Source organism: Melozone crissalis, unplaced genomic scaffold (assembly GCF_028551555.1).
Source record: "Melozone crissalis strain CALT ecotype California unplaced genomic scaffold, PUWL_Pcris_2 ptg000023l_1, whole genome shotgun sequence".
NCBI lineage: Eukaryota > Metazoa > Chordata > Aves > Passeriformes > Passerellidae > Melozone > Melozone crissalis.
Window position 1 is genome coordinate 20960654 of NW_026535801.1, and position 12204 is coordinate 20972857.

At 40.1% G+C, this 12204-nt stretch overlaps 1 protein-coding gene across 4 annotated transcripts in view; it reads right to left on the reverse strand.

Moving 5' to 3' along the window:
- RAPGEF4 (Rap guanine nucleotide exchange factor 4) overlaps positions 1-12204 on the reverse strand; it is a 140848-nt gene that overhangs the window by 18699 nt on the left and 109945 nt on the right. For all 4 annotated transcript variants that reach the window (XM_054277604.1, XM_054277603.1, XM_054277605.1 and 1 more), the window contains 8 exons: positions 11022-11172; positions 9733-9821; positions 9277-9307; positions 8962-9040; positions 7660-7806; positions 6419-6516; positions 3244-3369; positions 2604-2782 (listed from right to left, as the gene is read on the reverse strand). In XM_054277604.1, coding sequence (XP_054133579.1) covers positions 2604-2782; positions 3244-3369; positions 6419-6516; positions 7660-7806; positions 8962-9040; positions 9277-9307; positions 9733-9821; positions 11022-11172 — 900 coding nt within the window. The remainder of the gene's footprint in view (positions 1-2603; positions 2783-3243; positions 3370-6418; positions 6517-7659; positions 7807-8961; positions 9041-9276; positions 9308-9732; positions 9822-11021; positions 11173-12204) is intronic.

Genomic DNA, 12204 nt, shown 5'->3' on the forward strand with positions numbered 1-12204 from the left:
AGGCAAAACTTCCTCAAAGATATTGCTTCAAGGTCTGGGCTTTTTCTCCTCTCTAACTTCAGTGCACTTTGTGTTTGTTTTAGTGCATGTGTAGCAGCTGTTTCCATGGCAGCACTGCACAGAGGGCAGCAGCCTGGCAAAACTTCCCAGCGCCTTTCCAGCGGCTGGAATTAAACCTGCCCTCTTGGTTTGTACAGAGGAAAATCTTGTGCTTTGGATTTCTCTGCTTTTAGGAGACAAAGAGGACCCAGCAGAGCAGACTGCTTTTAGCTGTTTATTTTTAGCATTGTAGTGATACCAGAAACATGGAAGTAAACAGGAGGTTGTCAGGCTGTTGTAAATAGCACAAGATTAAACCCATGACTCGGAGGAATTCACAGGCTAGGGCAGTTTATTAAGGAGATATTTAACTGTAATTTTTAGGATACTTGATTTCAAGTGTTTATGGAAATTATTATTGTATCTTAATGACCACATTTCAACATTTTCTCATTTCATGCCTGAGATTAGGAAAGACCCCGACGTCTGTGTGGGTGCCACTGCCCTCTCCTGGGCACAGCCCGCCAGGCCGGCAGCTGCTTCCAACTCCTGGCTGTGCAGTGAGATAATGGAATATGTGGTGCGTGTATTTTTAGAAACTAAAGAGGTAAATTCTGTCCTCTGTTCTAAATATAAAACTGATCCTGCATGCCCACCATCAGATTTTTTAAATCTTCACCCTTGACCAATTGTAATCCAACTGCAGGGCCCAAAGTAGATCCCAGAAGGAAGCTGGTACTTGCAGAGCAGGGTGTCCTGGAGGAAGGAGCCACACTGATCCCCAGTTTTGATGGGAACACAGAGTTCAGCTACGTGCAATTACTAACTGGGAGGAGAGCACCATCCCAGCTGCAACAGTAATCTCTTCCTTTACACAACTCCATGTAATGATGCAAAAAAGTTAAAATCTTGGTTTAACTGCAAGTAACAACATCTCTGTTGGTAGACCTGCCTAAAGGCTTCTAGTTACAATGCCCAGAGCTATAGACAAACACTACAAACCTCTGCAAACTGTTTTTCAGACATCAATAAATACACCATGAGCTGGAAAGGGAGAGTGGAACAATAATAAAAATCTGTACCTATGCAGGGCATGGATATACCCCGGCTCCCTCTGAAGTCAGTCACTGCTCTGCTCTTGACTCTTTAGGGAGTCAAGGCTGACATCTCTGGCATGAGGGATGCAAACAGTTTAAATTTGGACAGCAATACAGGAAGACAGAAAGAACGCCTGCTATGCAGCCTCAGACCCAGCAGTTAGTAACAAGACAGGACATTCATATTTTGCGTTTTAAAAGTATAGGAAAAAAAAATCACAGAATCACAGAATCCTTGGGGTTGGAGGGGACCTCTGGAGATCATCCAGTCCTACCCCCCTGCCAAGGCAGGGTCACCTGGACCAGGTGACACAGGAATGTGTCCAGGTGGGTTTTGAACTGTGGACAGGGAGACTCAATGAACTCCCTAGGTAGCCTACTCCAGTGCTCTGCCACCCTCAACATGAAGTTACTCCTCGTGCTGAGGTGAAGTTTTAGTTTAAGGGCCTTGCTCCTCATCCTGTCACTGGGCACAGGACAAAGGGCCTGGAACTATTCTCTTGGCACCACCCTTGAAGATATTTGAATGTATGGATGAGATCTCTCACTCTACTTTTCTCTAGACTAAACAGGCCCTGCTCTTGCGGGCTCTCCTCCTGTGAGGGATGCTCCAGACCTCATATCATCTCTGTGGCCTCCACTGTGGCCTCTCCAGTAGCTCCTTGTTTTTCTCGTGCTGAGGAGCCCAGAACTGGGCACAGCATTCCAGATGTGGCCTCACCAGAGCTGAACAGAGTGGGAGGAACACTTCCCTTGACTTGCTGGCCACACTCTTCCTGATGCACCCAAGATCCCACTGGCCCTCCTGGTCCCCAGGACCCACTACTGGCTCATGGTCACCTTGTCATCTACCAACAGTTCCAGTTCCTCTCTGCAGAGCTACTCCTTAGCAGGTCAGCCCCCAACCTGTGCTGCTGCTTGGGGTTACTCTTCCCCACGTGCAGGACCCTACTCTTTGTATCATCAGCAAACTTGCTGCAAATCCCAAACAAAATGAAAGTAACATGGGTGTCATCATCTCCATGCTCTCCTTACATCTCTTTACTCTCCCCTCTTGGTTTTCCCAGTCAGGGAAATTCTGAGAATGGTTCTCCTGAGCAGAACCAGAAACATTTCTCTTCTCAGAAAAATCAGGCTCAATTTTGTTAATATTCACTAATTCACAAACTAGTATTTGCTAATGTATGGAAGGGTAAATGAAGGATTCTTCTAATGAACTGAAATATATTTTCTCACAAATTTGATGGGTAAACATGGCCCTAAGAGATCAAGGAGCAATGGAAGAGTAGCACAAAAAAGAAGAATATGTATTAACAAGGTTCTATACAGCCCTATAAGAAAACAGACAGAATTACCAAATACAGAATGTTTTAACCTCTACTCTGTGTGGCTGTCTGAAAAGAGAAAATAAAACCACATTGACCATACTGAACCTCACTTCCAGTTCCCACATGATTGCATACTTACTGGGCTGCTATCTTAATGTATTTCTTTAACAGCTGAACACGCTTGCTGAGTTGAGAGCAAAGACAAATCTCGGTGACCACCCAGAACTGAATTTCATTGAATCTTCTTAAAAACAAGTCCAGATTTGCCGTGGTCTTTTTAAAATTGTGCCTTCCAAAAGTGTGATAAATCAATTCCAGCTAGGAAAGAGAAAACAGTTTGGAATTCTTTTTGAAGTTGTGTTTCTTCAAGGAAAGAGACTAAGACTGACCAGGTAAGTATCCAGCCTGAATTTGCTCTGCAGTTTAGTTTACATTTATAGCACCACAGATGACAAGGACTCAGGTTACAAATCCAGTATACAATAGCTGAGGCATAGTAAAAGTGTCACTACAGATTATATATAAACAGCTCAATACCTTAAAACAAACAAAAGTAATTCAACAAGCAGCACATGTCCAGAAGTCATCTAACTTTATTTTTCTATTTTGCCTATAAAATTAAGAATGTGTTATACTTTCAAAACTTATAGGTGGCTTTATTGTAGAATTTTTGAAAATCAAGTTTAGAGAAGGTTTTGGAAATAATGCTTAAAGCTACAATGTACAGTTAAAACACTTTTTAATAGATTCTAACCTGCTGAATAGATAGATCCTCATACCTCATGCACACAGTTGAAGAGCTCCCAGTCATAAATTGTCATCTGATGTGCTAAGTCTTTGGAACTCATCAGTTCAAATGTTCCTACTGTACCAGTAGATGGTCCTTCTTGTTCTGGCAGTGGTGCCTACAAACAAGAAAATATTATAAAAATATTTTAGACATATGGTTGGTGCTTTCATTCTATAGTATTTCTAACTTTTTTTTTCAGTGTGACCACTTTCCTAATCAAGTTTGTAATAGTAAAACTGAAATTGCAATAAAACTGAAATTTGCTTTTAAACACAGGTATTGGGTAATGAGCAAAACCAGTATCCAGTATGCACAAGATAGTCAGGAAAATTCTGAAAGCTCTTCAGAGACACTGTAAGAAAATAAACCAGACTGTTCTCAGTGTGTTATTTTTAACATTGTTCTAAAATTTGAATCTATAATACATGTTGTGCTAACTAAAGCATGTGTGTTTGTTTAGGAGCATAGGTCTTTCCAAAAAACTTTTATGTTTCCTTTTTCACATGCACAAACAACTAGGCCACCAAGGACAAGCCAAATACTTTTACATATTCCTGATTCTAATGATGAGAATTGCTACATCTAGCATGCTTCAGAAATCTGCAGTGATTGCAAGATCTGCTGATCACTTATAAAATAAACCTCATACTTTCTCTTTGACAGTACACAAATTTGATGCACAATTTGTCATTGCAAAGTCCTGGCTAGGCCGATTAAAATGATATAAACACAGTCTTATGTGAAAGAACCAAGTACAAACCATTTCTGAAAGGCACTTCCATGCCACCCAGCAAATGAGACGTGATCTATGATTCTGCACACAGGTGAAGTATTAAACAGAGATTTAAAACACGGCTTGAGATCAAGTCAGATGTGAAGCACTCTGTGGTACATATCAGGCTGAAGCGTTTGAGCAGCACTGCTGAGACACTGCCAACCAGCCCCGGCACAGGGAGGGTGAAAAATAAGGATGAAGTGTTTGAGCAGCACTGCTGAGACACTGCCAACCAGCCCCGGCACAGGGAGGGTGAAACAGGCGCGGGCCAGCAGCGCTGCTCCGGGAGAGGGCGGCAGAGCTCACACACGAGCATCCCGACCCGGAGCTCACCCCTTGGTCACACACGGGGTGATGGAGCACGAACTGACAACAGGCTGCTTCCCCAGCACAAACTCACTGGGGTCTGCCAGAATGACAGACCTTATTTAGATGCTGCAATATAAGAAATGAGCCTACTAAATGAATCCTATTTTGCATAAGAGCAAGGTACTAGCAGCAGAAATCTCTGACTGGATTAATACATCAAAACACTTTCTCAGTAGGACATAGTGTCTAGGGGTTTTACTGCTGTATGCATTCTTGCTTTGTACTCTAGGGAAAACTTTCCTTTCAATTATCATCGTCATACAAACTAACTAAAAAAACTTAACTAAATCACAAACATTATCACCTTAAAAGCTTCATCTATACTTTAAAAAATGGTAGAGAAGTATTCTCTAAAAAATCCAGAGCAGCCGTTAATATTACAAAAAGCTGCAGATTGCTTTGAATTGGGATTTGCACAAACACAAAATTTATTTAGTGTATGACGACATATGAAATAAAAGTACAGCAGCTTTGTGTAGAAAATTCTAACTTGTGGAAATCTGTGGAAAGAGAACTGCCTACAGATTGAAAGATGTCTTTTTTCCCCCCATTTGGAGATGAACACAACATAGCTGTTACCATAACAAACACATATTTTCCTATGCTAGGAAAGAAGCACTTAGATGCAAACTCACAGCATATTTGAAAACTCATCTACCCAGAACAATTTTCACATGGGAATTGCCAAATGTAATGTGGATAAATGTTCATGAACAGGAAGAAGCCAGAAACTGGAATGTGAAAGGATTAAACTGGGAGGCAGCTAAGGCTGTAACATTTTTTGATTTGTTTATACCTCTTTGAAAAAATGCAGCTGATAAGGGGTTGTAGTTTGCTATGCAATGCTGAGGACCATTTTTAAGGTGCTGAATTTACTTCTGTAATTCTTACTGAATTCAGTCTAGTTGATGAAAAGTAGCCAATTGCAGCCCTACATCTTTGAGCTCCCTGCAGCACTTTGAGTACTTGATGCATGGTAAATAGCACAGGAAAAAGGTACAGAAAGCCAAGACAATTTGCTGCAAAAGCTATGTGTACATAGACAATGCAGAGCCATAAATAAGTACCCAGCACAGTTTTACTGATGCAACACCCCTGCTTTACAGTAGCATGCCCCATGAGGGTATCTACTTGGCAGGATTAATTAACCTTAAGGGAACACCAGAATTTAATAAGTTGAACAAGAGGCATCTCTGCATGGAACTACATATGCTGGATGTGCATTCCCTGGTTACTAAATTGAAAGCAGCAGCAAAGAATAGATTTTACCATATCCATAAAAGAAATCAGGCATACATACTAAGTGGCTTGTTAAAAGCATACAGGAGGCTGAAACAAGGCTAGGAGTAATAGAGTTCATGCTGACATGACTTGGCAATGACATTTGTTTTTAATGAAATAAAAGGAACAAAAAGTACAGTCAAATCAAACTCTATAAAAGCAGACCCCATGGAGTTTGCTAGAATGACTGTATAAACTGTAAGTACTCATGAGCAATTCCACCTAAGAAAAAAACATGAATATTTTCTGTGATTTCTACCATGAATATTTTCTGTGATTCTACTTAGAATTATCTCAGATTGTGACACAGTATTTTGTGGGGATGAGAAATAAAACAAAATTAAGGAATTTACTCCCGGAATCAAATCTCCAGAATGCTTTAATTGATAACATTTTTCTTAGAAAATATATCTCTATGACTTTGAGGAGATAATTGTGTAATGAAGAATTACTGCATGTCTTGGTAACAATACTCAGCTCTTTCTAAATGCTCAGTGTGACAGAGAGAATACTGGGATCAAGTTCTGTTATGTGGATCAGATGGATGGATTTCTGGTCTACCTTAGGGAATTAGAACATCAGCTTGTTTTATTTTCAGGGCTCACCCTATTGCAGTGTGACAAGCCCTTTATTGTGAATGCCTCCACTAGCTTTTATATGAAGTGTGGAAATGCAAAGAGGGCCAGGTGTCCAAATAAGCCAAAGCCCTGATGTTTCTGAGCACTGCACACTTACATACCAGAGCATCGAACTGATCCCGAGGGCAGGCAAACAGCCGGCCATTAACGCTCAGGGTGGTGAACACCGAAACATCGTGAGGCTTGAGCACAACCTTTTCTGTAAAAATGAAACAAATTATTACTTATTACAATTACAGCAGGATTGATCTACCAGCTGCACACATCACACTTCTGGGAACAAATTTTGCCCAGTAATTCAAGTATTCAGGACACAGAATAGAAGACAGCAAGACCCTCTTTACTGAAGAAATGTGGTAAACTCAGCCCAAACCAGTCTCCTATAGAACCAGAATCCCAGCCCCAAACTGCACAGACAGGTCAAGAAGCCTGTGCTGCTATCACTAGACACTACCTGCAAAAATTAAGCTTAATTAGGGAGTCCAGTCATTTGTTGCTGAGCTGCAAGCATTTGGAGAGATGTTCTTAAAAGAAATTGCTCTGGAAGGCAGTAACTGCTCAAGGAGGTGATGGCAATGCATTACAACATTTCTAAAGAGCATCACATCACAGGTAAAGAAAAGATAATGAAGTAAATTACAAAACAGTCTCTTCCAGAAGATGTTGGTGGTCAGCAAATCTGACAAAAAATTGCTTCAACTGCAAAAAGTAAAGCCACCTGGTGTCAGTTCCCAGGAAGTGAGCCATTTTTGGCAGGCTCCACTGTTTGCAAAAACGCCTTCCAACACAGCACTCATTACCTCTGTGTGTCTCCACACAGTCATACTCAACCAAAGCACTTGAGCAACATCAGTTCTCCAGCAGAATTCACTTTCCAGTTACTCTTGCATTTCCACAGCATAGAGGGGGGCCTGATCCCTGACCCTCTGCAAACACTAGGTCTGTGTGTTTGGCACTCTTCAATGGTTTTCATGGACAGAGCAGCCAAAATGGTAGAGACCACTGCCAGAATGTTGGCCCTGCAGTGTTTTCTGACATTGCTGATTCCCAAGTTTAGTATGAATACCTCCTATTTCTGTTGCTAAAAAACTCTTACAACGGCAAAGGAAAATCAGGGTAGCTGTGCTCTGTAACATGCAGATTCTCCACTGGTCCTGTCTCCCCTGTGAGCTGCAGTCTGTGCCTGCAGTAGAGGAAGGACTTGCCTCTCATTAGGACTTGTGTAAAAGCTGAACATGTACACGGGTATAAAACCTTGACTGAATTTTGGGGTCTTTCAATCTCTCCAAAAATTCTGCTCCAGCTTAACTGAGGAGTGTTTAAGATGATGCAGGTACAGTACCTCCTCCTGAACTCATCTTTACTATGATGAGGCCTTCTCCAGAGCCCAGCTTGTCTGCTACTGCACTGATCACTTCCTTCACAGAAGAAGACACTGGCACACGGATAGTGGTGTAGGTTTGGTCTATGCAGTACACCTTGAACAGAACTAAAGAAAAAAACATTGCACGGTTTATTCCACGTGTAAAAACCACTCATTTACCATACAAATTACTCTCACTTCAGTAACCACTCCTCACAAAATGAAACAAAGAAACAATAAATCACTACACAGCTGCCCTGTCCTCAGATGCTCTACAATTTCCAATACAAAAATCTCTGATTTCCCAGAGTTTTGGATTTTGGATTTTCAGTGTTCAGGACAGTGCCTGTCCTGTGAATGAGAAAGGTGCAGCCATATGATCTGAGCAGTTACTGCTGTCTGGACAGACACAAGAGGTAGTATTTCCCTGGCAGCAGGAACTGTTTCCCTCTTTGTAGGCCTAGAAACACCACTATGGACAACAGAAGCTGCATGACTGGCAGGATGTCTGCTGTTCATATATAGTTAGTTCCAGCTTTAACATGGTTCTTCTAATGGTCTGATTTCTGCCACCAGCTTTCTCAGCTACATGACCTTGAATTTTGTTACCTTGTTTTTACCACTGCTCATTAGCAAGAGCTATCCTTTAATATCAAACATGTTGAAGAAGCAGCTGTTTTAGGTGAAGTTCCACAAAACAACCATTAAGAGTACCTTATCGGTAATCTGAAAATTACATTCTGATACAGTGATGTAAATTTTACCTTAATCTCTTCAGAGAATGAAACAACACCAATAGGGAAAACCAGCAGATTTTGTTTTTTAGGCTGTGTGCCTAGATTCTTGGATTCTAGATCCATGGTCCATGGCATGATTATCTGCTCCACTCCTACCTTGCAAAGAAGAGCTGTACATGTTAGCTCATAGGGGAGGCAGAGGCTCAAACATGACCTTCAGCTTCCACTCTTTATTGCACTGCCATTCCCTGCAGTAGTGTCTTATTGCTTCTTCCCTGTTTTGTTCATTCCTTATTTTAAAGGTTTTTACATCTTTCTCCAAGGAAGCAGTGTTTGATGGCACAAGTAACTAAGGGAAAAGACCAGGAGCACCTCAAACCAACAACAGAGAATAGTGGGCTAGCAAAAGCAAAGAGAGTTTGTTTCAGGCCAAGCTCTAAAATTCTAGGTAGGTACTTTCATTTATTTTTAAACCTTTTTTTGAGACAAACAAATTTATATAGATGTCAGTGACTCAAGAAAACTTAGCAGAGAAGAAACTCACCCTCATCACTGCCCCTGATAGGCTGGCGTTTCTGTGCTCTGTCATCACTTGTGTTGAACAGCTGCAGAAGAACTTTGTGCTGAAAATGAATTGTTGAGATTCACAGTAGTGCAAGAATAAACATGTGGTACACAGGAATTACAGTACATCTCTTATCAATAGCAGGAAAAAGAGTAGCAATGCAAAATTTGACAATGTTAAAAGCTATCTCTCAATGTGGTTTTTAATATATCCATGATTATTAAAGAGAAGATGCTTATGAATTTGCTGTGCTTAAGATTTTACTTGAGAAAATTAACAAATACATTTTCTTACCTTCTTTTGTGGTGCTTTAGGTTCTTCAGAACTATAAAAAGGTAAAGCATAGAATATACAATGAAATATTGCCTGGAAGATTTTGTGTACAAAATCACTTATAGAACATGGACCACTTGTCAAACTAGCATATAAATATAATCTTATTTATATATGAAAGGACTAGATTATACCACAGTTAATCTATGACTAAGGTAAAAAAATATTATACAAAGTTCATGTAAGCATGAAATAAGCTTCTGTCAATCTCTCAGTAAGGTTATGGTGTTTGCAAGAATGATGTGGAAAAGAGGGCCATAGACATTAATTCAAATAAGCCTGCATGCAAACTTTCAATTTCATATAACTGACTGTCATTCACAAAGTGGCTTTTTAATAGATATAACCAATAAATTTTCTTCATCAATTTACTGAGAAAAAGGTCAGGGGAAGGAAAGAAGCAAAAACTATGCTTACATTTGCTTTACAATTTTCTCTAGCTCTGGAAGTTGCTCCTTTAGTGCTGCAATCATTCTGGTATCATCTGATACAGATACATAAAATTCCTGTAAATGATACAGAATAGTCTTTAAATAACTATAGGGGTAAATGAGCAGTACTCAGGAGAGAGGATTATGAGATGACATCTGATAGCTTAATGATTATAAAGAATGATAATCTGCATAGAGGAACACATGCTGGGCCCAACCCTCTATTACTTCTACTTGTTTATCTCCAGCTGATTTGAAGCAAGAGTTATACATGCAGAAGGGAAGCCTGATGAGGCTCCTTAGCTCACTCTGTAACCACCGGCTGCTTGTGTAAAACCTGCATTTTCACATTGTCAAGGAAAAAGACTAAAAAATCCACAAATAATCCAGCATGATAGGTTTTTTTATTCATTGGTGTTGTAGTCTTCAGGGCTTGATTTGCTCCTGAGTCACTGACTGTAATCCGTTAAAGTATTACCCACTTTTAAACCTCCTCTGTCCTCTTCCTATTACAACTGCATAAAACTGTCCCCAAGAAGGATCTCTGTGCTTGCAATCAGTGATTGTTCTTTAAGTTCTGGACTAATGGAAGTCTATGTCATCTCCAAAACTTGAAAAACTTTCCCATGTGGGTTTGTGGGGTGTCTACCACTCTTAAAGTCCCTCTCTATTCGAATCCCTCTGCTAAATCTTAGATTCAGTTTTAAGCTCTTTAGGACAAGAACTTTCATTCAGCCAGTAACATATGGCATTCTGTTACATAAACACCATATATAAGAATGGCAATCCCAATCATTTAACATGCCATTGGCAGTGCATTCTTATCTTAGAAATCCAAGGATATGGCAGATACCACAAAGAATTTACAAGGGTTCTGAAGACAAAGATCTTAAGTTCCAATAGCTGCCGTACAGCTTTCATTCAAATGAAAAGGACTTTTGGTTCTGTAGAGTGGCAGCCCTCCAGCTCCTTCCTGGCACACCTCAGGCAGGCATAAACAGCCCTCCAGTTCAGTCTGTAGGGCCCCTGAACCATTCAGAAGAAAATACTAGAAAAAGCAAATTCAGCTACTGCTAAAACACAAGCTACCCATACAATGCTTTGAAAGGGATCTGCAACACTATTTTCAGAGTTCCAGAGGCAGGCAATGGTTCAAACACTGTTGTGCTGCCTTCACTGTCTGCAGCCAAACCTGACAAAACATCATAAACTGAAATAAACTTTGCACTTTGAAATGATCCCTTTCACTTCAGTGATACAATGATTCCTTTATACCTCCAAAAAGGCCATTGCTGCTTCATCTTCTTGCAGTAAATCTCCATATAAAGCAGCCCACTGCAGAACCAGCCGAATGACTCGCCGTTTGTTGTTGAGGGCATAATCCATCTTCTCCTGCTCTGTACCCTGAGAAGGCTGGGCATGATAGGTGCCCCAGTGTCAAGGAAAACATTCAGTGATTGAAAATATCAGGGCCAGTATGAATTCACGAGCAACTGACTTCAACAAACCACTTTCAGCGTGCTCAAACATAACTTTCCAAAATACACTTCTAAATTCTGACATCCACTAGCATAAGAATTTGCAAACTTTTCACGTTCATAGTAAAAAGTAAAATGAAAGTGAATTTTCTGAAGAGCACAGGAAGGATCACAGTTTCACCACAGAGATGGTTGCTCTAGGAGAATAGAAGAGAAATGACACTTGGAACAACAAAGAGGATTAACCATGGAGACTGAAGGAGGATATTTCTCCTTGTTCCTCTTTGGAAACACTTGAAGAAAAAGAAAAATGTCACTTTGTGTTCATTAACAATTCCAATTTTCCATTTGTTAGGAAGACTACCAGAATGAACCACCAGTGCTATTCCTTTTGCTTTTACAAGGTATTGTAACTCAAAATGAACTCAGTCCCATTAAGGGAGGGCAACTTTGACATTTACAGACTAAACTGACTATAGAAACACAGGGTAAAATAATAAATTTTGTAGTAGCCTCATTGTCATGAGGAAATCAGACATTTCCACTATGTCAAATAAAGTGTATTTCAAACACAATACTTTGTGAAAGTTATTTTGCGATGAACAATATGAAAAAATGGGAAACATTTCAATAACCTTTTTAAAGACAAAGTGTCAACATTACAAAACTACACAAATAGCTAAAAGGCCAAAAGTAACATTTATTGAAAGGAAAAAAAAACCAAGAAAAAAAGTAAAAGCACAATGGGCAATAAATTGAGATAATTTGAGACTTTAACCTGTATGAAAATGAAGTATCTCCAGAAGAAACAGGATATGACAATTTGTGTGTCTATTTCTCACTGAAAAAAGGTTAACAATATATATTTCAACTGTTCAAATAAACTGAGAGCTGAGTGGAAAGTAAGCACCGAATGAGTGCAGTTACATCTTCAACTTTGCTTCCCAGTTACCAGATTTCTGATTCTGGACTGCCATGAG